At 42.2% G+C, this 27892-nt stretch overlaps 1 protein-coding gene across 4 annotated transcripts in view; it reads left to right on the plus strand.

The window, feature by feature from the left end:
* Positions 1–6465: 6465 nt before the first annotated feature.
* Positions 6466–27892, plus strand: part of UGGT2 (UDP-glucose glycoprotein glucosyltransferase 2) — a 428047-nt gene continuing 406620 nt past the window's right edge. For all 4 annotated transcript variants that reach the window (XM_088458942.1, XM_088458958.1, XM_088458949.1 and 1 more), the window contains exons 1-5: positions 6466–6816; positions 7589–7671; positions 10516–10646; positions 26723–26835; positions 26983–27157. In XM_088458942.1, the coding sequence (XP_088315068.1) occupies positions 6686–6816; positions 7589–7671; positions 10516–10646; positions 26723–26835; positions 26983–27157 (633 nt within the window). In that variant the 5' untranslated portion in view covers positions 6466–6685. The remainder of the gene's footprint in view (positions 6817–7588; positions 7672–10515; positions 10647–26722; positions 26836–26982; positions 27158–27892) is intronic.

Below are 27892 nucleotides of genomic sequence, written 5' to 3' on the forward strand. Positions count from 1 at the left end.
AAAGCTGACAGTTTTGAGAAGATAAAGTTACAGGCAGCAGCGCTAGCACAGTCACATACAATGCAGAGAAATAACAATTCCTGCAGTAACAGCGCTGATCACTCAACTACACAGACACAGGGCCTGGTAGGACACAGCGCTGCATACACAGACCTGAGCCACAGCGGAGGAGAGGTATGCGGGGGGACCCAGACCACGATGCTTCCTTCCAGCAGCGTTCACCATGCGTTGCAGAGAAGATGGCCGCCGAGGAGCAGAGAGAAGCTGGCCTGGGGGAGGAGCGCTGACACAGGACCAGTCAGCACAGTGCAGAGAGGGCTGTGTGCAGCGGGGGAGGCGCCGGCTGTGAGACAGGGAAGGCGCTCTCCCCTGGCATGCATTTAACCCCTGGGACGCCGCAGCGCTACCGCTCTGCTGCGGTCCGCTGTCCCAGGGGGTAGTGGAAAGCGCAGGTTCAGTACCTGGCTCCACGCTGCAGCCAGTCCCCAGGGAGCCCCCTGCCTGGGGACTTAGGACCATGTGACCAGCGGGGACCCACCGCGGGACCCCGCTGCTTACCTTTGTCCCCCTTGGATCCGGCCATGGTCCGGAACATCTGGGGTCACCGCTAGCTGTGACCCCAGATGCTCACCAGCATCCCCGGATCGGTACCGGCGTTCTGGTACCGGCGGGGGTGTAGGGAAGACAGCATGGACGTCAGGACTGACTGTCCATGCTGTACATCCAGATGTGCAGCCACAGCTGCACTGAAGAAAGCTTCAGGGGCTCTTCTAGCCCCCACTCCGACAGGTGCACCCGACGCCGGCCGGGCACCAAACTAAACTGAGGTGCCTTGGCCCGGGGGCGGGGTATAGGAGGGGGACCTAGTGCATCCTAGGAGGCTGAAAGCTTAACTCTTTGGTGCCCTGCGACTGACGTCACACCTATACCTCAAGGTATCCTGTGGATACCCTATGGACCCTGAAGTAGAAAGCACCAACCAATCAACTCCTAACTGCCATTTTTCAAACACAGGGCCTGATTCAGCAAGTATCCCTATTGTGTATGCAGCTGCGAATCCTTACGGAATGCAGCTGCGAATGTATGCTAATGCCTGCCACATCGCAGTGAGCATAGAGACGCCAACTGCTGCTTTGTCACATTCACACTACATCGCACTCCGGCATATACATTGGTTCCACCGACGCACATCGGCCCTTCACGCATAATTTACACCAAGTCTGACCAGCCGCAGAAACTGCAAGTCTCGTCGCACACAGTGAGTACTTAAGGGGCGTATGCAATTGCAGTGGCTAATTTATGCACGCCCATGAAATAGCATTAAAACGGACATACATGCCTGCATTTTTATGACCACTCCCCCCTCACCATCCCCAAATGCTCACAGCCTGACACTCACTCTGTGATGGCTTCCTCTGTGCGGCTGTAATCACGATTGCAGTGCAGGGTGCGCACTAGTGAACAATCAGCTGATCTGGGTATGCAGTTGCATCTGTGAATGCTGCTGAATCAGGCCCACAGCCTGTAAAGTAACATTTAGTAGCTTATTGGTTGCTACTTTATCACTCTCCAATTTTTCACAAGGCTTTGTAAATCTACCCCTAAGGGGGGATGTACTAAGCTCTGGAAAGGGATAAATTGGAGAGCAATAAACTACCATCCATTCAACTCCTAACTGTCATGTTACAGGCTGTGTCTGAAAAATGACAGCTGATTGGTTGGTAGTTTATCACTCTCCAATATATCACTTTCCAGAGCTTAGTACATCTGAGCCTAATATAGTTAAAAAAAAATAAAAAATTAAAAGCTTGGTGAGTGCTCTCTCTTTAATATGATTAAAATGATCATTGCTGATGCTGGGGTTGGCAGCACGTCGGATCAGGTGACCGCACACTAGAAAGCATATTATTGAATTAGCCCATTACCATGACAATGTACACTAACAAACAAAAAACATGGTACACAGACAGTATCTCAATTGCGGCATAGATCATAGACCATCTGATGTTATACTCTTGATCTATGCCACAATTAAGTTACTGTCTGTGTACCATGTTTTTTGTTTGTTAGTGTACATTGTCATGATGATGGGCTAATATGCTTTCTAGTGTGCGGTCACCTCATCCGAGGTGAGACGTGTGATGTCATGCTGCACGGCGCCGGAGGGGAGGAATGCCCGCCTGCTTGCAGCCGCACTGGGGGGTGTCGAAAGTATTTAAGGTGAGATTTTACTGTACTTTGTTGGCTTGACAAAATATTTCATTAAATCTGAAACGTTGCATATCATTAACTATGTTGCTGTGAAGTCCGTGGAGTGCTACCCCTTAGTTCACTTATATACCGTATACATATATATATATGTAGTTTGATGGCGTTATATGGAAAAAACACTACATATGTGTCCTCACCTGTCTTTGTTGCAGTCGCACCAAGTAGCCCCTTAGCGTGCCTGATCCCATTAGATTCCGTCGGCAAGCCAGCATCACTTTTAACGAAAATGCGTCTAAGTCACAATGCTATGCCTCTATGAAGCACCAGGAGACTGTGCTGATTACTTGTATATTTGTGTGCGACTAAAGGTGCCCACAGACATTGCGATGTGCTCATGATCACATGATTTGTACGTTTTCCCCTGAACTCTCCCCGGCAGTCGTGGTCACGATTTGGTAAAAAAACCTGCCAATTTGACACACGATCTCACAATGTATCTGATCGTACACATCGTGAGATCGTGCATGATACATGGTGAGTTTAAAAAATCCTGTACATTGCTACCAGGGCCGGCGCTACCACTTGGCAAACTTAGGCATTTGCCTAAGAAAAAAAACAGAAAATTAAGAGTAATGTGGCAAATCTTCCTCTGACTCCAGTAGAGCATTATAAATGGTATGGCTTGTGCTTGGGGTTGCTGGGTGGGGGAGTAATCTCCAACTGGGCTGGGGGGGGCATGACATAGGTGTTTGGGGCAGGCAAATAAAGCAGTGAGTCAGCAATATAAGTGGAGTCGTGCAAATTTCTGTTGAGTGACCTACTTTAAAGGTCATAGGAGAGCCTTTGGATATTTTTACTAGTTACCTCATCCATTTTTCTAATTTGACTATTAATATGTGCAGTAAAATTGTCGATATCATCAGGGGCTTTCTGAAGGATGCTTTCAGCTTTTTGGAGAAACAAGTCCTTCTGTTCTGTATGCTGCTGCGTTCTTGCCTGTTTTTTTTTTGGGGGGTGGTACTGATGAAGATGATGGTCCTGGTAGAATGGGTGTGGCCACTGGGGTAAAATTATCCCCTTTGCTGTCCCCAAGAAAACTTTGGTCTAGCATGGAGGACATATCAGGCTCTTGGGTGGGAGTCTATACAGGAAAAAAAAAGAAAAACAATATTATAGTCATGTTTTACCCCACTTTTTACTATTTTTCCAGTTTCCTAATACCGTGGAGGAGTGGAAGAGCATCGCTGAAGAGTTTGAGCAACGTTGGAATTTCCCTAACTGCAAAGGAGCCATTGATGGAAATTACATGCGCATCAACCCACCTGCCAATACCGGATCATATTACTACAACTATAAAGGATTCTTCAGCATCATTCTCATGGCAGTGGTGAATGCCAACTATGAATTTTTGTTTGTGGATGTCGGCAAGAATGGCCGTGCTTCAGATAGTGGGTCCTTTAAACAGACAGCTTTCTACCAGAGACTCACCAAAAAATCCTCAACTTGCCATCACTGGACGAGACAAAGCATGGCCTAAACTGCGTTTTCGTCGCAGACGAGGCTTTTGCATTACATGAACATGTCATGAAGTAATTTGCACAGATGGGCCTCACCAGAGAGAAGAGGATCTACAATTATCGTCTATCATGGGCACAGAGCATTGTGGAAAATGCGTTTGGAATACTCAGCAATCGGTTCTGCATTTTAGACACCAGCATAAACCTACGCGTGGAGAAGATAGACTGGGTCGTGATGGCGTGCTGTGTGCTGCATAACTTTCTGCGAAGGAAAACTACACAGCGAGGACCAGTCACAGCTAGACCAGAAGATGTAGGACCTCTGGAGGACATTGCCCAGTTTACATCTTTGTCTGCACCACCAATTTCTACAACATCGACAGCACGTGCCAAAGGAGTGAAGGATGAGCATATGGCTTATTTCAACGGACCAGGTGCAGTGCCATGGCAGGAGGACTGTCTGTGAGATAAATGACTATATTGGACAATTGGGATTGAACTACAAAAACAATAAAAGGTTTTGGTTTATGAACTGTGTCTCTACTTACCAAAACTTCTGCCGCCTCCTCTTCTCCCTCTCGCTCGGCCATCAGGACAACTGACTGGCATTGTGGCTCCTGTTCACTAATGAAGCTGATCAGGTGATAGTACCACAGTGTTGGCTGGTACAAGTTGTCGGTGCCTGCTCCAGACCTTTTTGAATTGTCCACTTTTTTATTTTCTTTTATGTAGACGGTACGCAGGTTCTGGATTTTGTGTCTGACTGTTTTTAGGTCAGCATCCGCAATGAACTTTTGGGTGTAGTCCAACAACACCTCCAAAGCTGCCAATTTCTGCAATTTGTTGTGGTACTGTCTACAGGATATCCACCATAGAAACTCCTTTGACCATAGTATCTCCAGCAATCCAGTCACAAACTCGTGTTTGCTATCCCTAGAAATTGCTAGGAAGGAAAAAAAGGGACATTTTATTAAGCTACAATTGTAAATTATTTTGTAAATTTTTAATGTTTATTTCTATAGTTTACTATATTTTTTTAACAAATATTTTTTCCAGGTTTTAATTATGTTTTTATTTGTATTTTTTAATGTTTTTTTTTTACAGGAACGTAATGTGTTTTTAAAAGTATTGTAATAGGTTTTTTTTCTGGTTTTTAATGTTTTTTTTGTATTTTAATGGTTTTTTTTACAGGAATGTAATGTGTTTTTAAAAGTATTGTAATATGTTTTTGTTCAGATTTTTAATTATTTTTTTCTATTTTAATATGTTTTTTACAGGAATGTAATGTGTTTTTAAAAGTATTGCAATATATTTTTTTAGTTTTTTGGTGCAATGGTATTTGTTTATGTTGTTGATATACATTTGTTTATAGTGGTATATTCAACCATCATAAACAAATGTATCACAAGAACAAATTTAATATATGCATTGATATTCTTGTAATGTTTTATTTTTTGTTGTTGAACTAAATATGTTTTTGTCATGTTATTAAATTTTGAGTGTTTGCTGATTTTTAAGGTATTTTTTAGGTTGTCCGTGACATTGGTGGCCAGTGATTGGCTAGGTGGGTGGCACACATTGGTGGGCAGTGGGAGGTTGATGCATGACCCAGCCACCGCCCGCCTCATTCCGGTGGCTGGGTCATGCATTTATAGTTGGGTGGCACACATTGGTGGGTGGCACACATTGGTGGGCAGTGGGAGGTTGATGCATGACCCAGCCACTGCTCGCCTCATTCTGGCAGCCGGTGGCTGGGTCATGCATTTATAGGTGGGTGGCCCACATTGGTGGGTAGGTGGGTGGCACACATTGGTGGGCAGTGGGATTGCATTTAATACAGTACCAATACTCACCAAAGTGCTGAAATCCAGACTTATTGTGCAGGCTCTGATCGTGTTTCCTTCTTGCAATCACGATGCTGCACAAGATGGCGGATGGGCATGTGCAGGCTCCTGTCTGTCAAATTCCACGATGTATGATGAATTGTATGATTAATCGTGACTAAAAAAGTACTCACGACCGGCACCCATCATGTCCCAGATTGGCAAATCTGCCCTACAGCAGGGGAGGTGGCAGCCAGACCGATACTTGCCCTCTTTTGTGAAGGGTCGGTAGTGTCATCCGATTTCGGAAGCCTCCCGGCCATTGCATGAGTCAGCTATTATGATTTGATATATATAAATGAATGATGTTAATTGTGCAGGTGACTGCAATCACAAATTAAGTGGAAGGTCCTGGAGCAGAGCATTTTGTACCTGGTGGAAGGGGTTATGTTGGAGGGTCTGCAATTCTGCTTTCAATAAACTACTACTGCAACAGTAGTAACGGCGCATGTCAGTAACTGTATGACACATTACAGACACGGGGCCGTACTGACCCTCTTACTTATTACACCTCCATGCCGGGTGTTAAGGCTATATTATGCAGACACACTCTCTGGCAGTGGTGCTCATGGTGTGGTACACAGGCAGACGTGCTCGTAGCTACACATCAGCTGCTTTGCCCTCTCACACGCCCATCACCCCCTAGACCCCGGCCGCACTGCCATGTCACCAGCCGCGTCCCGCGGGATATACATGATATATTACTAACTCCCAGTTCCCCTGTCCCCTCGCCAGCCGTGCAGCGCGTCTCAGAACTGACAACTGCCGTTTTCTGATTGGCTGCGGATAGGAGGATGTCAGCCAATAGCAGCTCGGGACATGGCGGCACACAGTGAGGGTCCTGCACACAGTAGTATGGGCTTCCCGGAAGCGGCTGTGTTACAGTGCTGGCAGTAGATGGGCATCCTGACTCTGAGACCTGTGTGTGCAGTTGTACCGGGGAGGACAGGGCTGTGCAGCGATAAGGGGCCGCTCATTGTCTATATAGTGCCGGCTGTGTGCATGGAAGCAACTCGCTAATACTGTTACTTGTCTCCATTTATTCCACATTAGTGTCCTCACTAAACGGCTGCAATGACTGCTCTTCACGCTGCCTGCCTGCTCTCCTGTGCACTCTCCTGTCTCATGGTCCAGGCAGCAGCCAAAGGAGTGACCGCAAGCTTAGCTGCCAAGTGGCCAGAGAGCCCGCTATTACTGGAGGCCAGGTGTGGTAACCGTGCTCGCAGGGTGTAGTGACAGCACTCTATGGAGCCATACTGTACATGCTATTACTGTATGTGCATAGCCACGGTGTCATGTCCTGATGCAGGCTACACTAGGGGAGGGCATGCTTAGGTGATGTGCCCCTATGTTATAATGTTTAAATCCATCTTATATCATATAGTGTGCACATATCATAACAACAATATTTTATAGGTTAAATCATGTACTTTTGAATAAGTCTGTAAACATATTCATGTCATGCATTACTGTAACTTATAATGTAAGGTTTGCTTTGTTATGGCGCTGATCTGTAATGGGTATCAGAAACAAATGCTTACTCACATTTTTACAGTATGTAGCAAGTATAGAATTAGAAAGTCATTTTACATCACAAGGTGACAGAAAACCACAAGATACAGGGAATGCTGAGTTCTGATTTGCTCATTGTTGATATTTTTTTATTAACTAATAAACAAACTGTAACAACTGCTGTAATTAAATACATATCTATTATGCTATACTCTATGGCCTTTATGGGTTGTACCAATTCATTTTTATTTTATTGGCTACTGTATGCTTAAATGGTAACTGAATACACCCGTCTAAAGTTACTTTAATATTCTGTTCTATCATATTTGCATTATTTAGCTGATTCAGTTGAAAATAACATTGAAACACTGACAATTTCTTAAAAAGTAATTGTTACATTAATATGACATTGTTTCATTCACTACTTTAAAATGATGTTCAGTGCAGATTTTCTTTCTTTTTCAGTGAGTTTATTTCTGAAGAAGGAAATGATAAATTTTGGCAGTTTTTGGGAACTGTGCAGGAGATGACCATATATAAGAGCAAAGGTAAGTGAAATAATGAACTGTTTATTACAATGTGAATAATACTCATTTTTTTCTGTTTGAATACAATATTTGATCTGAGTTGGAGTTATTTAAAAGATAACTTCACCCAAAACAGAATTTTTGATAAATTACATACTATCACACCATATTACTGATGTAGTAGTTCCTCATGGTCTGCTGCACTTCCTGCTGTCTGCCCCTTGCTCCTGTCAGCAGTATATTACCAATGAACAAGATGCTGCATTTATGAAAAATAATCTGCATAGTCTGGAATGAGAACCAGGGGAACCACCAGATCAGGAGAAAACGACAGCTGCTACACAAATAATGTTGTGATATAATATATGTAACTTCTGGGCGTCAACCCAAAACCAAATTTTCAGTTTTATTTAGATTTTGACTTTCAGTAAATAGTTTTTTTGTTTGGTTTTCTTACATGAATTGAACTTCTCAAATTATATATTTCATCTACCCAGAACTGTATGTATCCTCATTTGCAGAGTCTTAAGCCACGTACACACTAGCTGATATTTTGAGCGATTGTACATGCAGCCCAGTCTGGGGTTATTGTGAGTGATGCCATGCTGCTGAATGCAGCATGGCCCCGCTTCCCCACCCCGCCGTTTTCCATCGCTAATCAGCATCAGCAAGTGTGTATACCCCCGCCGGGCACGATGATGACGATATTGCCGCATGCACACATCATGTAGTTTCCCTTTTCAGCTTATTATTTGCTAGTGAGCAGCTCATTCTGTGTACACCGGCTCCCTCACATTCTACGCAACAGATATAGGTCAGAAGAAAAAGAGCATGCCCCTTTATTTCATGTCCACATCGTTTTTGTGTTTGAGTTATCCTTATGCAAAAGTCTGTGACAAGCTCTCTGTTAGGGGTAAATTTACTAAAATGTGGGTTTTTAGAAGTGGATTTGTTGCAACCAATCAGATTCTACTTATCATTTATCTAGCACCTTTTAGAAGATAATAGCTAGAATCTGATTGGTTGCTATGGGCAACAACTCCATTTCTAAAAACGCACTTTAGTAAATATACCCCTTAGAATCATATTCAATGTGTAAATCAGGGGTCTTCAACCTTGGCCCTCCAGCTGCTGTGGAACTACACATCCCAGCATGCACTGCCACCTTTATGATATAACAGCATGCTAAAACTATGGCAGTGCATGCTGGGATGTGTAGTTCCACAGCAGCTGGAGGGCCAAGGTTGAAGACCCTTGGTGTAAATTCTTGAGAACTTCAGTGTAGATGTTGTATAAAGTATATCAGAGTAGCTTCACCTATCCATGTGTTTATGAGGCTTTGGAAGAGATTTCAATTGCTAACATTTGTCAAGTAAGACTAGTCAAACAATTCGTTATAGAAATAAATATATTTTAACTGCTTTACATTATTTATGATGATTGTTTTACAGTTATGTAAATTATTAACCATCCTTTCATTCAGATTATACATTGCTGAAATGGCAGATTAAAATATTTTTACTTAGTGTCCACTTTGTTTTTTCATTTTTTTGTAATGCAAATATTCCTATTTTGGTCTTAGGGCCTTGTTCAGAGATGTATGCTATAGCACAGCCGCTGTGACAAAATATGCAAAGCCGCAGGAGGCATCTTAAGTAAAAAGACACCCACTGCCAGCTTCTATGATTCGCTGCTGCATCCGAAGATGTAGCATCGGATCAACTGCGTGAATGCCGCACATTTGAGTAGCCCTCTGGTTACTCAGGATGTCCGACAAAATGACGCTCCTGGTTTCAGTGCGGTTGCATCCAAGGACGCAACCATTGGCTTCAGCATGCACAGAAAATAGTACAGACGTGCCCCTGTATTCTAGAACTTTCTCCATCACCGCCCCAAAGGCCAGGAGCATGTCAATCATGCTGAGGCTTTGGGGAACTGCGACCGACACCACAGAAACAGATCTGGACAAGTGCAGTGCAGCTCCTGCGCGTGCGCAGATCTGCAAACATCTGAGATCTACGTAAATATTGAATTTATGTAAATCTCTGAATTAAGGGCCTGATTCAGACCCACTCGCAAGCTGCTGTCCGCTCGCAAGTGGGTCGATGGTGTGCACTGCGCATGCGCACGACAGAGGGAGCTCCGTCGTGCGCATGCGCTTTCCTTCGCTCGTTGTGTCTGATCAAAGGGGGCGTGCTGTCGATGTTGATTGACAGCACGCCCCCTTTGGTGGGCATGCCGGGGGCGTGCCTCCCAGACGGGGGCGTTCCCAAGGGAACGCCTACCGTCAGAAGCCGGCCCACTGACATCACTAGTGATGTCAGTGGGAGTGATTTTGGCTCTGATAGAAAGTGAGAAACTCAACCGCAGGCTCCGGCTCGCAGTGGCGATGGTCGCAATGGTCAAGACCATCGCGGCCATCAACCTGCACGCTCGTATAGGCTGTGGGTGGTGACCCACAGCTATACGATCGTCCAGGAGGACGCTCCATAATTATGGAGGATGGCCCTCATTCAGAGCGTGCGCTCTGCTCAGAGCGTCCGGCTCTGAATGAGGGTCTAAGCCCTTAGTTGGGTAATGATGTAGTTTAGAGTGCATTTTTTTTTTTGCAGTCTCCTGTCTTTTAATATTGTTTTCAATGCTTATTGTCTCTGGAGCTCAAGTAACTTATTGTGGTTTCATAACCCAGATATTAAATTGATATATTTGATTAAGTAGCTCTACCTTTTCTTAGCATGGTATTACTTCTGAACCCAGAGAGACATAAATGTTTACATTATACAGAAATATAATGTCCAGGTACTGAATTTATAACATATTTGTTGCTTGAATTCATGATGTCTTATTCTCTTTCACTATTTTTAGGTTCAGAATCTTCCTACTACAACTTAATATTAAAGAAAGCTGGCCAGTTTCTGTCCGACATGCAACTCACCTTGCTCAAATTTGCATTTTCTATCAGAGCATATTCTCCCACTGTTCAGATGTTTCAGCAGGTATTTTGTTTTTCTTACCTTATTAGGCTAATTTCTGCATTTAATTAGTATAATCCTTTTTTACTGTTATTCTGAACACCATAACTTGACTGTACTGCCTATAAAATGTGACAAGATGGGCAATGTTTAAAGTTCTGTTTTATATATGACCTGATTCTGGTTTTATCCACATACATGTCATTCCTTGACCACTTGCTTCTTTTAATCCATTATTCCCTGTTGTTCTCTTCTTCCCGTATGTCATGGTCTTATCCCTCGCCACCTTGTACATTTCAGTTAGCCATTACATATTAAGAAGCTATTTACAGAGAATACTTAGTATGCTCCACTAGAGTAATGTATTTGTCTGTTTTCCCTAACACATGAACACACTAGGGTTAAATTCATCAGAAGCCAATTAACCTACAGTATCAGTATGTGTTTGGACTGTAGACGGAAACTGGAGCACCTGGGGAAAAACCCACAGAGAGAGCAAAAGGCAGACGGATAGTGCCATAGATGTTATTTCCATTGTCCTTGTTTTGTTGTGTTGCTGGATGCATATTGTATGATTCTATTGAAAGTATTAATTTACAATCTGCAAATAGATTATAACATTTGAACTTAATTTTCTTCTAAAGGTAATTTTTTGCATCTGTCGTTTATGTAAGGTAGGGGTAAATTGATACTAAAGAAAAAAGTATTTTCCCTTATCAAACACCATTGCAGCCTAAGCGAATGAGCTAACTCTTAATGCGGGTAGAGTCCGTAAGAGGAATTGCCTCTGGTGGGTATATAGGGGGAGATTTATCAAATCTTGGAGGCGAATAAAGTGGAGAGAGAAAGTACCAACCAATTACCTTCTAACTGTCATTTTACAGGCTGTGCTAGAAAAAATGACAGTTAGAAGCTGATTGTTTACTATGAGCAACGTCTCCACTTTCTCTCTCCAAGATTTGCTAAATCTCCCCCATAGTGGGACTCCTTTCCCTGGTGCATTTTTACCATTCTCTTAGTTGAGTAAAAGGGCCTATACACCTGAGCTGCGATTCCCTGTTCTGCCGATGTTAACCCGATCCGCAGATGGTGGGCCAGACCCGCGGACAACGATGATTGGCGATCCGTCGGCGGATTGGGGAAGTGCAACATGTTAAAAATCCCTGATCTGCTGATTTCATCCATTTCGGGATCAAAGATTCAAGATTTTTCAACATGTTGAGTATTCCTGGTCTCCCAGCCCTGACATCGGCAGAACGTGATATTATGGTAATCCGTTGATATATGGGGGCCTTTAGTTGGATAAGTATAGTAAGTATACATTTTTTTTAATCTATTTATTTGTTTTCTTTTAGCCTTACCTTGATTTCTGGAATTTCCAGAGATACCCAGTGACACTCTCAGCAATGTACACAGGGGTGAGGGGTCGAATTGATACCCTGCATTTTTCTATTGAGAAGCACTTGTACATTTGATTGGTGCACATATGTTGTCACTTCTTAGTCAAAGGTTTTAAAGAGATTGAATAGCCTGGTTATTATGTTGGTTACAGTGTTGAAATCTTGGTGCTGCTGCTGTCCTTCCCTGCATGCTTTCTGGTTTTTCATCAGTACTTGCAATCATGGTGTCTGAGTCCACAACAAAAAAGCTGAAGTGCATCCATTCTAGGTAAACTCCTAGTTACGGGTACTTTCCACTTTGCTTTCTATTTTGTTTTAGTACTCTAGACCAGTGATTCTCAAACTCGACCCTCAGGACCCCAAACCGTTCACGTTTTCCAGGTCACCTAGCAGGTTCACAGGTGTATTACCAACTGCCACATTTTAAAGATTCTAAGGTGATTTTGTAAATATTAACTTTTTGGGGTCTTGAGGACCGAGTTTGAGGACCACTGCTCTAGACAATACGGTTCCAAAACTTTTGAGCAGCACAAGTCCCCCTCTTCTCTTTTTTAAGATTCTTTCAGCCCGTAAATGTACCAGCTGTAATTGCAAGCATCTTTATGGTAACCCATCGTAGATTTTCTGTGGGTCAATGAGTTTGTTCATCTGTAAATGTTATTGTTCACATAATGGAGAAGAGCCTTTTTTACCTCCATAGTTTCACAAAAACCTTATTTCTATATTCCTATCATACATCATTGATTCCTCAGAATGTTTTGTTCCGAGTTCTCACTTCCATTTCACCTGTCTCCCTTTTGCCCGTTCCATATCTAAAATGATTTTTTTTATGTATTGGCGGTTCATTTGTCTGCTCTCAGTTAAATGGCAGTCACTCTCTGCAGTTATCTGGTTGACATCTTAGTGATTGGGAGATCAGAGCATTACCAAAACCAGGACAGCTCAGGTAATGTAATTCCTATTGGAATATGGCTTTTTGTCATCATTATGGCAAAAATTAATCTTGTGCCTTCTTAGCACCTGCAATTACTGAGCATACATATAGACACCACACTTCTCAGTGTCTTTACAAGAGAGAAGTCTTGTCAAAATTCCGAATCTGGCATACCAACTTCAATCCCAGGATCTAACTTGCATAGGGCATGTCTCTGTCTTCTGGGGACGTTTTCCTCCATAATAGACATTCTTCCATGGACAAGGTGACATATGTGGGAACTTTGGTAGGATCACAGTTCTACTTCTCTAGATTAAGTAATCAGACTTACAAGGATCACCAAGGAGTCCCTTGACTGTTGTTAGGATCCAAGTTAGATGAAGGATAGCGTCTTGTCTCTTTCAGAACCAGATTTCAACTCTATCTGTTTTTAGCTCTCATCTCATTGAATATGTTGTACAGAGCATATGGCTCCCATAGCTGATTATCATAGTTGGGAAGATAAACCTGAAACTAAGATGTTTTTCAGTTTCTGGTCCAGAAATTCAGCCACCCTGAGTTAGATCTAATTTTGAGCACAAGTGTAGCTCGGTCCTACTCCCATCATACTCTGTGCAATGGAACTTCCTGCTTCTTCTAATTGTCTGCACTTGAGAAGCAATAGAGGTCATTGCAATGGTTAAGAAGTTCTTTGAAAACAGTCTTGGCCTCTGCCACACAGGTCACATCTTCTGCACCAATGACCAGTTCTTGATCCAAAACCTGATGTCCTCTCTTTGATGATGTGGAGATTGAGCAGTCGTTGCTCACATGCAAGAAGCCACTGACAAGGCGATTGATGTTCTTCATCAAGATATGAAAATTAAATTTTTCTTCTGTTCATTATAGGTTTTAAAAGAAATTCATCCTATGACGTAAACTATGAATAAACCTACTTCTGCTAGTATTCCATAAATTATTATTATTTTTTTCAGGATGGCTTGGACACGAATATTGCTCTCTCTATCCTAGAGGTTCAAGTGTCTGTACTTAGTGCCTTTCTGGCCCTAAACTGTTTAAAAAAATGTTTTTCAATTAGTGAAAAAAACATATCCTCATATTTAAACTTTTTGTGGCATCCTGGGATCCAAGAGTTGTCCTGGACCCTTTCCCTGATCCCTTTTAAGTTACAAGATGTCTTCCACATGTGGCTCACACTTTGTTTCTGGTAGCAATAAAATATACTTGCCGGGTAGAAGAATTGCTGAGCATCTACAGACAATGTAGTAGTTGCAATCTAATCCTGCTTTCCTCCCTATTTTTCACATCCTCTGGATCTTGTCAGGGTGATCTCAATTTACCATTTGGTAACAAAGGAATACAGAAACATGAATCAGCTTTTTGATCTTCTCGTAGGACCTCATGACAGCATGCTTCATTTATGCCATGCCATTGCGCAGGCTTACAAGAGAAACTGATGCGGATTGCTGGAAATTCTATGGCCCTATCCTACAAAAGAAGTGATAATTTTTCAGGGATAGTTTAAGAAGTTCCAAAAGAAGCCAGGGTGAGGAGGGGTCACACTATACAACTTCTGTTGGATGTTGCAGTGTCATAGAAAAAACTAAATATATTTATTAAGGTAAAATTAATGTAAATACAATTTTTTTTTTTTTTCTCTTCATCCTGTCTCTACTTAGCTGATGAGGGTGTTAACTCCTTTAAGAAGGCTGCTGTGGAGTATATTATGGAAATTAAATTAAGAGGGAGAGGGATTTGTAGAGGGTCCTTTGTACATTATGCAGAGTACCAGTGGTGGCAATGCTGGCACTTCTAGCACCCATGTTTTTCATTTAACAGTTCCCCAGCACTTTTCAGAGCAGACTTGGTAAACTCTAGTGGGGGAGGGGGGCATGCAATCTTCTTATTCTTTTTTTTTTTTTTTTTTTTTTAATTATTTTGGATCCCCTCCTCTCAAACTACTGACATTCAGCATTGCGCTGACAAGTCTAGGAACTATGCTGGCTAGTGCTTGGGCTGGTTATTGAGTTTGTAGAGGGATGGGGCAGCATAATCCATAATTTATTTTGCTGTTCTGGCTTGGTAAATTATAAGAGGCAAGTTATTTAGTTTTGTTTTATTTGTATTTTTATTTTTTGTCCTACCATTTAAACAGCAGGGCATCTTCTATCTGTAGTTGCATTCCTTAGCACAGTCATCACAGGACATCCCCAGCAGTAAATTTTACTACATTTGCTTCTGATATCTTGTATAACACTGTTTAAAATTCTACCTCAGCTAATAGCAATTGCCAGTTATTCAGTTTTCTAGAATACAACATTGTAAATATATTTTAGGCTAGTTAATTCTAAGCACTTACGCCTTTTCTTTCAATCACCACTGCTTCTTTAAAATCTTATGCATTGCAGTAGTCCCTCAACCTGTGTTTCACTGAATGCCTCAAGTTTTTTCATTGTATGTGCAAATTTACATTATTTTCTTGTCTGTACAGCACAGTGCAATATGTAGGTCTATTATAAATGAATGATGATCAGAAAAACAACAATTAAAAAAACAAGATAAACTATGAATTAGTACATGGAATAATGAAAGAAAATCTCATACTGTATGTGTTAAAAATATATAAAATAATCGAAAAAATAAATATTCTTCGCAGGCTGGCTTGTAAATATGTCAATCAACAACATCACTAGCATTTTTCAAATCGTTGTAAGTCCATATAGACCTGAACTGAAAGTGTTAAAGACGATGAATGATGGATGTTTTATAGATCCACACTGCATTTTAAATATGAACGAGTGTTTCCATACCCTTTAAGTTTTATTATGCCTTTGTGATTGAATGTTGTAACCCATTTATTAAGTATCTGGATGCACATACTCCAGCAAAAAAAATAATCTGTTATGAAACGTAAACCTTTACTGCATAGAGCTGGGAAGTTCAACTTTGATCAATACCAGGAGCAAGCACCTAGGAATAGACTGGAATACAATTAACTCTGGCTGAAACATTTTGCATTGACTTTCTGTTCTTCAGCCAAAGTCCATAACATTTCCTCTGCCTTCTCTTTTTGAACTTCAATGTTCTGTAATCTTCTTTTATAACTTTACAACTATCATGAATATTACTCAAGGCTTATATTAGGTTTCGGGAGGGTAAAGTTATCTACTTTCTAGATTTAAAACTGCAGCATATGGAGGACAGCTCCTCCTCTCCTCCTTGGTTTTTCGTGCTAGGGATGGTCATGATGTCAGAGTACAGGCGACAAAAGCAAGACCACCTCAAACAGGAAGCAAGGAATTACTTTGAGAAATAAGGAGATGGGAGGAGACCACTCCTACTCCTCCTCATTCCTCATCTCCAGGGCTGAAGCTAGCTTTTCTGTCACCCAGGGTAAAGACTCATCATGGCACTCCCTTGTCCCGGTGGATAGTAGTCACACTTTACCTATATGACAACCATATACTACAGACAGCATTAGTGATTGCCATATGATGTGCATGTAAAGGGCACATCAGCAGCTGAAATTCACCTAAACTTGTCGGTGATTAACGTAATGTCACAGGAACAGGTTAGGACAGTGATTCACAAACTTTTTTTGACCCATGGCGCCCTAGAGTATCAGCATTGTTTTCACGGCATTCCTAAGCCAAAAGTTTGAGAAATTTAAAAAAAATGTAGTAAAGTGAAGCAAATTGTACTTACCTGTCATCCTTAGGTTCAGTTATGTGTTGGTGGATAGGTTTGCTCTTCTGTTTGTCCACGTATTTACATTATATTGACCAGAAATAATTTGATTTGGTGCTGGACCACCAACCTGAGGCACCCCTGCAAGTGTTCCAAGGCACCCCAAGGTGCCACGGCAAACAGTTTGGGAACCACTGGGTTAGGGTTTTGTTGCAATGCCTTTGATAATGGCAGGACAGACTTTCAAGAAGAGCAGCGATCTGGCCGTCCAAGCGCGTCCACCACAGATGAAAATTTTGCCACATTGACCTGGTACCGAGTGATTTACATCTCTTTGGACCGTTGAAAAAGCACCTGAGTGGAAGGCGTTTCGCAGCCAATGAAGTTCAGCAAGCAGTCCTGTCCTGGCACTTGACTCTGATTTCTTCTATGGCGGGATAGATGCCGTGGTGTACTGTTGGAACAAATGCTTAGACAAGTAATGTGATTATGTGGAAAAATAATCTGTACCAAGGCCATACAATTGATTATACATTTACGCAGTGGGTTGTCTTGATACCTTATCTATTGAACCAACCGTGTGTGAGTGTCAGGGTTCAGCCTAGGATCGGCCTCTCTCACCTCCTTGCTGGCTTCCCCTGACTTCCTTTCGGTCAGACGTCTGGTGCAGTGATGGATGTGGGCTGAGTATTCTGCCTTAGGTGCTTTTTGGAGCTTCCATGGTCGGCTGTGTGTGCTGGGGATCGGAGTTCCCATCATGGGTGCCGCCATGACAGTTCCTCTCATGTGACTGTACTCCTAACCTATGGTAGCATGATTTCAGTCAGCTGATGCTGTGCTCCAGTAATCTGCTACCCCTGGGTATAAATCCGCCTCCAGAACTCCAGGAAGATGCTGTTCAACTTCGTTATTCCAAGTGCCTGTGTTACTCCCACTGTTGCTTCAGCCTGCTCACAGTTTCCCAGTTTCCTGTATTAGCTTCCATGCTAAACCTTACTCTGAGACTTTAGCTTTCTCACAAGTACTTCAGTGTTTCATGTCCCTTCCCTGTGTGTCTTTGTATATGTGCTGCTAATTCTATTGCAGCTTTCCTGTGGCTATTACCCTGTATCACTGAAGTGTCAGATTACCTGCTGGTATTAATTAGCTCACAGCTGGTCCTCCCAGCACATGTCTGTGTCAATCTGCTTTGTGTCTTGTCAGTGCAAATCTGCACTTGCTTTTAGCACTCTCCCAGTGTATGCCTATCTTCTCTATATGTCTTGTCTGTGCAATCTGCACCTGCATATATAATTATTCCCAGTATTTTGCCTTTGCCCAGTACCAGCATTTCTAGCTCTCCCAGTATTTGGCCTTTGTCTAGTACCACATTTCTAGCATTCCCAATATATTCCTTGAGTCCACTCTACTCTTGTATGTGCAATCCCTAGTATATGTTTGTGTTTTCCTGCATATTTAGCAAACTCCAGTACCTGCCTGTGTCCACATCTCCCAGAGCTGCTGATCTAGTCAGCTCCTGGATTTCTTAGTGATTCTTAGTACATTCTCAATAATCTCATGCAAGCCCGGTGATCAGGATTTCTAATTGTGTTCCAGTGTATCTCCAGTGTTCTAGCAATAACTTAACGTAATATAGTTTCCGGTCTTCTGCCATTCCCAGGTACCTGTCCAGAGGGCCGCGACCTGCTCACTTGGTGCAGCGGAAAACCAAATCCCAATTGGAGGGGTCACTGGAGAAAACCACCAAGTGAGTAAGACGCCGCGCCTCTGGGCAGGTCTAGCCAAACCTGGGTTCGGCCGCAAATAGGAGACCTAGCCACAGTCACTCCGATAGTCACCTGAACCCCCCCCCTCACCGTCCTCCACTGAGGATCACTTTCACCGGATTGTGACAGTGAGTGTGTGATGTATATAATAATTTTTTTTTTTAAAAAGCAGTTACTGTTATAGCGCTACACCAGAATTGTCTAGTTATTATATTCGTGTCCTTTATAGATAATCCTTCTGATTTCTTCACATACACTCCCTATATCTCAGGTGGCTGCTAATGTTCTCCTGGGAGACTGTTGTTGTGGCATCTCAGGTAGTAATGAATTACTAGGAAAGGGTGAGAATCAAGCGCTCTCTAGTGTAATAATTTGGATTATGTGGTTACGGAGGTAATATGCATACCGCAATAAAGTAGTTCAAAGGCACATCAGGGGGGTCTTTATGGAACCGGTGTGGTCTCCTTCAGCTTAATTTTCAATCGTGATTGGTGACTTATCAGAATACACATTAGGTTTGAATCTTCCACCTGGTCCTTGGAGTGGTGCCTTAATTTAGATTTATCATGTGGGTATAAGAAAAATGACACCGTGAGTGCCGGACATTTTTTTTTTATTTTTTGTCTCGGTCTCGTCTCTCTGTGTCCCTCCTTTCCCCCCCTCTCCACTCCCCCATTCTTCCCACAAGTTTTCACATGTTTGACTCATCCCTGTCCCCCACACAGCACATTAAAAATATCTCGCTCTTGCCATTTTCTCTTCCACCATCCAGTTTAAACTTCCAACCCCCATTTACAAAGCACTCAGTCTTCCTCAGGGGCTGAGAAGCATCAGTTCCAACGGACGTTGGGCTGCCTCTGCTGTTTTCTGTTTCTTAGGTTTATTTACATGGTCCAATCCAATCTTTGTTCATCTAAACATGAGCACTGGTTCTCTTTTTACTGTTCCTTGCTGGGAAAGTCATTGTTTATGAGACCATTTTTTCAGGATCTTGCACACCCTTGCTGAAATTTGTTTGAGTGCTGTCTCATACTCCCTTCAAAATAAAAAATATAATATGTTATTATCACAATGAGTCCGGCTCTCCTTGTTAAATTACAAATGGACGGGTGCCTGCACATATATTTACCAACATATGATCCAAATGGTGTGGCACTCCTGGCTTTCAATAATACACAGTGACAGTTGCTTAATGTATTAATGTTTCAGTGGCCAGTTTAATAATGTGGCACTTTCATCAGGACAAATAATAACAGCAATAATCTTACCTTAAGGTCATAAGCTAACACCATGTGGGCTCCAAATATTGGACTCTGGACCTCCTACCCGGCCGGTGGCGCAGTCATTGTGACATAATCTCGGTCAGACCTAGACCGGAGCATCAGTGCACAGCCCCATCACTATAGAAACATAATACACAATTAGCACTGTGAACAAATATATACACACATAAGAATACAACACACGATGATGTATACAGGCTAGTATACAGTATATATAGGCATAGCAGACATAAGGGTTATTAATCAAACGTTCATAGAAGATATATTGTAATCATCCTGTATAGTTATAGCATACACCAATTAGGCTAATATTATAATATAATATTCAAAGTAACGGTAGCTAAGGGACCAGGGCTTACCATTTTGAACTAAAACACCCAATCACAGTTGGACCATAGCATTTCTGTACAATGAAATGTACAGGGAAATAGGTAGAGCATATCATATCTTGAAAAACAAAATGTAGCTAATACATAGAATTAATATCAAAATAGGCATTGAAATTGCTGAAATAAATGAGCATAAGAAGTTCGCATCCCGGCAGCGGAGGGCCGACAGAAGCAGAGATCCCGGCAGCGGCAGCCCGACAGCGCTGGAAATCCCGATCGTCCTAAAGATAAGTAAAAACTAACCTAACCTAACCTAACCCCCTTACCCTCCTTAGGGGTGCCTAACCCTAAGCTCCCCCCCCCCCCCCCAAGTGCCTAAACCTAATCCCCCCCCCCCCCCTAGCCTAACTGTCCCGGGGGGTGCCTAACCCTAAGTCCCCCCCGGGTGCCCTAAACCTAACCCTCAGCCCTGCGCGGCTGCCCGCTCGCGGCGCCCGGCATCCCTTCGATCGAGATGCCGGGCGCCGGTCTCCCAGCATCGGCAAAATGACAGGCGTCTAGAGATAGATGCCTGTCATTTAACCCACGCCAGGATAAAGCAATCAGGAAGCCGGCTGTCGGGTTTAAGACAGCCGGTTTCCCGATTGCATCCCAAGTAATCACATCAGTGGTAGCTAAAGGACCATTGCTTACCACCTATGTGAACCCATTACAAACCGTACACTCATACAGTCCAGTATGAATATTAATTTACAGGAAACCATTAAGGCTAAGATCCCTAATCTAAAAAATAATTCTGTTTCACGTTTTAACAGGATACTCATCCAGGATCTCTCCAACAGCAGATCCACCTATACTGCTTCTATTCTCATATCCAGGGCAGATCCCTCACTTGCTCACCATTTTGTTCACTGCCTTTGGGAACACAAAAGGGAAGTAGAAGCGAGGATCCTCTATGCTAACCCTGATTACTTATTATTTCAACTTGCTGCGCTTATGGGCACAAGGAAATTACTCGCCTTATATCAAATTGGTATGTTTTAAAATGTATAGCATACTGCACAGCAGAGCCATAACTAGACTTTTTGGTGCCCTGTGCCAGAAAGAGCATTGGCGCCACCCTCATTTTTTCAAAGGGACATAATGCACCCAAAAAAGGGAAATGGATCATGGGGAAGCGCCAGGGAAGAGATAGGGGAGGCCAGGAGATGCTGGGGATGAAATAAGAGGAAACTACAAGTGAGAATGATAATAAACAGACATTTGACAGGCCCAAACAGTGCCCCCTGACCTGTGGTGCCCTGTGTGATGGCACCGGCCGCACTACCCTAGCTAAGGCCCTGCTGCACAGTATATTTATATCTGTATCTCTGGAGTGCAGTGTCGGACTGGGGTATAAAGGGCCCACAGGGAATGCCGTGGTAGGGGCCCATGCTTAAGGGGCGTGATCATCCGCCAGAGGGGGTGTAGCCTGTGACCATAGATTCTTGGATAACCACTAGGCTAATCTTGGTGTAATTTCATGCTCCACCAAGTAACTGACATCTAATAGAGTAACAATCTTGAACCTTATCACCTAGAAGAGGCGGGTGGGGCCCATGGGGGATATCCCCTGCACCCCTGTGGGCCAGTCCGACCCTGCTGGAGTGTATAAAATAAAGTGGAAATAAGGATATAATGTTGCCTGTTACCATCTATGAGGATGGGCGTGACCTCACTGTTTTAGTTGTTAGTTTACAACATTTTGCTACATTTATATTACTACTGCTTGTATATAATTGCCTTTTAAATGAGAATAATGGGATCCCCTCTCATGTAGGGATTACAGTGATTGTTATCTTCTCAGATAAATTTGCTCAGGATTTTCAATCAAAAGATGAATTATTGTCTAGACAAGGTTGTCTTTTATCACCCTTACTTTTTAATCTAATCATAGACCCTATTTTTTAGTTTTGCATAATTGGTTATTATTTCAGGGGATTAGCATAGCCAAAGAAGTTGTAAAGATCGCAGTTTTTGCAGATTATGTACTTTTATATGTATCGAATCTGAGGGAGACCCATGCGCCTTTGATGGAGTGAATAACCGAACTTGGCCTGATATCAGGCTTCAAAGTTAATTTTGAAAAAGAACTGCTTTTAGATCTTCGCGGGGTTATACAAGACCGGCATGGTCATGTAATAGACCCATTACGTGGACATCCAAATTCATTACCAATCTAGGGGTACAAATACCAAAGAATCTCACTAATCTATATATTTAACTTAAAGACAATTTTACGTAGTATTAGGGATGACACTGAGAGATGGCATAAAACTTAATCTCTCCTATCTGGGTCAAACTAATTTAGTAAAGATGATTTTATTTCCGAGATTGCTCTACACGCTTTAATTTCTTCCTATTCTGTTGACTAGGAAAGACATTCTGGAGATTGGAATGGTAAGAAGGCTCAAATAGGCCTTTTGAAACTTCAGCAAACTAGAGCTAATGGGGGTGTTAATTTACCTAACATTACAGTTTATAGTCATGCGGCTCACCCTACATTACCTGAGGGACTGGCTACACAACACAGCCATGTATACAGATATTACTTTAGAATCTGCCTTTCTAGATGGAGTCACCTTAACCACCTTTTTATATCCCCACAATAGGGAAGTACCTTTATCTGTCCAACCTAACCAATTATTAATGTCCACCCATAGACTTTGGCAGATTCTCAGATATAAACGTTCTTTAAACCCATATCTATCCCTTTTCTGACCTTTGACGCATAACCCAAGTTCCCAACATGGTGAAGCGAGATACCCTTTCACTTTTATGGTCCAAATCATGCATTACCTGTGTTCGCCAACTCGTTGACCCTTCCACTCAAGCTGCTACCACCTATTCGGTCCTTAGGTCCTTTCCTATATTATATCTCCAAGCTCAACACTATGTAGCGACTCTGGCTAGAGTATTATCGCCGGATGATTGGGACAACCCCCTAGACAATCTCTTGATACATGAAAATCCCACTTATAAAGCCAGATCTGTACATTATTCATTTTTACACACTCAATTACAATATGACCAGTTAACTACTGATTTACTCAGTGGAGAGACCAGTTTCCATCCTTAACTACTCAAACTATGCTAAAAACTCTAGACTATTCCATTAAAATTATTCCTGAAGCATCCTATGTAGATCTTTCTTAATGTCTTTCACAGGACATACCTTTCACCTCATTGTAGATGTTTGATAGGGTTGGCGAAGGATCACTCCTGTCCCTGGTGTGGCTCCCCAAGGGCGTATATATTTAGTTGCTTGTGTACGTGTCTAGTGATATGCCGATTCTGGACTCAAATATGGGGTTATGTCACTCATCACTTAATTATTTATCTTTAACACCTGAGTGAGCCATATTTGGTATTCTCCCCGAAGGAATGGGCGTGACATAGGGGGTAATTAAATTGCCATTAGTGATATCTGCAGCTGCCAAGAAATGTATCTTTCAGATGTGGATACAGCCCACTATCCTGCCATTTTCACTTTTCTTAGAAATATTATTTTTCATATTTAGGATGGATTGGCTGGAAGCCTCTTACAAAGAAAAAATTCACTGAAAGCTTTTTTCACTACATGGGAGAGTTATATTGACACTCTTTCCCCATTGCTTAAGGAACAACTTTGGCGATGTTTCCGAGGTACAGAGTAGTATGCAATGCGTATATCTTCCCAAGACCCCCCCAATATCCATTGATCTAATATCTACTCATGATAGTGGTGGTATGCAGGTCTGAGTCTAATTATTTTCAATGTTTTTTACATTTATGAATATTGTTGATATTACAAGAGAGAGAGAGATTTTATTTCTTATCTTTTATGTATTATTTCTTTTGGTATATTGGTTTTTTATATATTTTTTATTTTGTTGTATTTATTGTCCATGCTTCAATAAAGAAAATTTGTTAAGAAAGAGATGAATTGAACATTATTATATGACTTTTTTGCATTGACAAACAATGCTTCCACACAACTCCTTTGCACTAATACACTTGTGAATCTGGAATGTGTCTTAGCCTGCTCAATGGTATAATATTGTAATCACATTCCTTATGATTATTTGGGTGATGGGGATGACCTTATTTCCACATTTGTACTTCATGATTTCATCCTTTCACAGACAAATATGCAAGAATTTGTTATATAATATTTAAGGTATTATATCTGTGCTGAGATTTCAGTGTATGTTTTCATTATAATCACCTGCATATATCTGATATGAAAACCAGAGGAACGTGATATTTTACTCTGGTAGAGATCTCTGAGATTGTCTACTTTTAAACTAATTTGCTAAGAATCATTTCTAGCATTGAAACTCCCCCTTTTTTTGTTTTATTGGGTCCTCCGTATAATGTGAAGATACTATACATGAACATGTCTTAAAACTAAAAATGAGATTTCCCTAGTAAACTGACACTACCTTGATTACGGGGTTACATTTAATCATAGTAATACCAAAAATATTTTAGCCTAAGTTCACATTACAGGGATGATATACAGATGGAAACACTACATATATAATTCCATAGACAAAAAAAATCTTACAGTTTCACATGTCCCATTAAGGCTTCTTAGATATGATCTGAAATTTCACAAAACCTGTAAAATTTCTGCCAATCAAACTTAAAAAAGCAATGAAATTCCGATCATTAACGCTGATGCCTTAATGGACGTGTTCCATGTGCAATACAGGTATGGTATGCCATCACACCCTGTGGTTAACTGCAGATTCAGCACTCTGAGTGAGATTGCCGTCACCCACAAAATGGTGGCGCTGCTAATTCACAGAAGTGTGTGCTCATTGGAATACTTGGGAACTATCGTGCAAGATCTAAAGATAGCTGACTGCATACACAGATCAGTGAGATCCGTGATGCAGGCATCTGTATAAAATAAATGATTCAGAGATGCACACATGGATCAGTGCAGCTTGCATCTGAATAAAAATCAATAAGACACAGATGTATGGATATGGATGGATCACTGAAGACCCAGTACTGGTTGCGCTATATAGAGGGGACAAAAGATGTAGGGGTCCCCCCATATGAGGCACAACCAGCACCGGCCTTTTCAGATCCAGTCCTGGTTGCCAAAATACCAGCACTGGGCTCTGAGCTAGTTCTGGAAATACAGGAGAAAAACATGTGTAGGGTCCCCCTGTATGATCCAGAACCAGCACCGGACCCTTTTTAGTGGGGGAGTAATGCCACAGCTAGGGGAGCCCTATCACCGAGCCTCCCCAGCCTAAGCATCACCCCTGACCACAGTCATCCCAGGCTGGGAATCCTTGGGGAGTTGGGGGCGCCCCAATAAAGGGGCCCCCTCTCCCTGACCGGTGGGTGCCGGGTTGTTAGTGTAGTGTGGTGCATATGAAAGAAAAAATGTCTTTTGCCGTAGGACTGCAGGTCCCAACAGGGCTCCCTTGCATACTGGCACTTGGAGAACCACGAGTACCAGCAAGCGGGTGATTAAGGGCCCGCTGGTACCTATTGTAACCCAGTAAAATAAATATTAAAATAAAACAAGGACACCAGTTTTTAGAATATTTTATTTTCCTGCACCTTCACTAGGGTGGCGGCAGTCTTTTCAGCTCTCTGCTGCCACCCGGTCGACCGGACTGCCATGTCGTGTCCTCGCACTGGCTTATATAAACCAGACAAGGGGGCGGGGCAATGACGTTACGAGCCGTGATTGGCTCGCGGTATCCATCTTTGAATTTCAAAAATGGCGTTGAGGGGGGGGAAGCACACTTTTTTTTTTTTTTAATTTTACACTTTTCATTTTTTTTTAAACACAGCAGCACAGATGGAACTCACTGAGTCAGTCTGTGCATCTGTGTTTATATTTGTCACACAGATGCAGGCATCACTGATCTACCAGATCTGTGCATGCTGCATCTGTCTGCCGCCGGGTTCCGCAGCCCTCACCACCGCCGCTGTAGCCCGCCCCGATGCTGCCGCCTGCTCCACCGCCACCGGGTCCCTGCCACCAGTTCTGCTTGCTGCCACTGCCACGTCCTGCCGCTACCGCCCGCACTGGACTGCCATCTTGGTGCACCCAGGTGAAGCCACAGTGAGTACACCTGCTGAAGTCACCTACTTATGTTGCGCAACTAATTGAAACTTTCTATCTCTATAATGGCGCCATTGTAAACTAACTTTCTCAGTTACATGAACCCCCAAATGGCCCTACCCTGGAACGATAGCTACCTAATAAAACACACCCCAAGTCTAATATATAATGAAACGACTGTGCCCTTATAATATTCTTGTTGATTGTGACCTTATATATTGAAGATCTGTATTATGGTTTGCTGAGTATATGTGTCTTGGAAGTACTATAGAGCAAACCCTATCCCGATATCCACTATGCTATTTGAAAGTATAGGTGGACCTTATTGATTCAATAATTTTATATTCAATACCATATTGCGGGATTCCACTTATTCTAAGTGGCTTATTTTAACTAGACTTAAGAAAATTATGTTTAAAATATTTTTTCTCCTTAAGAGTGTACTACACGAGTGTTTCTATTTTATTTTTGGATTTGTTCTAAAGTAGTTGGTAAGCAAGCAGTTTCAATCAAGAAATGCATCTTTATTGTAAAGTCTCATTGCAATTAAAGCATATTGTTTTAAGACTAATTATTAACATTCTAGTTTGCTGTTGATGAGCCTCCTCCAGAAGGTTGCAACGCATTTCTGTCTATTCACGGGAAACACACCTGCAAGCCAAGCCAGATAAAAAAACTTCTGAAGGAAGCACTGGAGAGGTACTTGTGACAAGTGAATTGTCTGTATTGCTGCATGATGTATGATGTATGTTTGCATGTAAACAGTATTTATATATTCTGAATAATATAGAAATGTGTAAACTCCTGGAAGAATGTCACAGGATTTGATTAATATTTCATATTTAGGCCAAGACCATACTTGTATAAAGGAGATCACATCTACCCTACTCTTTCCAAGGATGCCCCAGTAGCCATTCTCTATGCAGAAATAGGTACAAAAGCTTTTGTCAACTTTCACAAAACACTGGCTGAAGAAGCGGAAAGCGGGGCGATAATTTATGTACTTCGGCATTACATACAGGTATGTGTGCTTTATTGTACTTTCATTCTGCTTATGTGTGTTCAGTCTACATTACAGTAACTAGAGGAACCACATGGTGATGTATCTGCTACAGAAAGTGTGAGCTTAGGCTAGTTCTTCTCAGTGAGTGTATAAGCAATTAAGGCTCCCTTCATAGAACGGCCAGTGAGATGTGTAAGAGTGTTTGCAGTCTATCTACAGAGCTAGTTCAACCTAAGACACACACACAAAACTACTGCATACGCAGCCTGCATACTATAATGTGCATTATAGCATTAGAAGGTTTATCATACAGCCAGGCAAGCACTACATTTCTCCTCACATTAGACTCATTTGTCTGTTCTACCTCAGAGGAACCAGTTACACTAGATCTACATAAGAGAACCACATGCCTACTTCTACACCCATCAGACCTAGTCCTTACATCTCAATTCACTTGCCCTCTCATCTAGTTGTTACCACCATACCATCACAGGTGCTGTACTGATCCTTAATGTTTTTGGTTAAGACCTGTCCTTTATGTGTAATTAAACCCCACCCCCTTTGTTTGCAAGATGTCAAGCTCCACCCTCTCACAGTATCCTTGGTATGTCATGCATATTCTAATTCTTATACTCTGAGGAACACATTCACTTGGCTGCTAAGTTCAACGTGAACTTTGCATCATGTGCTGGTTGCACAAATTCCCAGTTTTTATGGTATGTAAAACTTATTTTTTTTCCGCACCTGTATGGC

The sequence above is a fragment of the Taudactylus pleione genome, unplaced genomic scaffold (genome assembly GCF_031769625.1).
Source record: "Taudactylus pleione unplaced genomic scaffold, aTauple2 ptg000041l, whole genome shotgun sequence".
In the NCBI taxonomy this organism is placed as follows: Eukaryota; Metazoa; Chordata; class Amphibia; order Anura; family Myobatrachidae; genus Taudactylus; species Taudactylus pleione.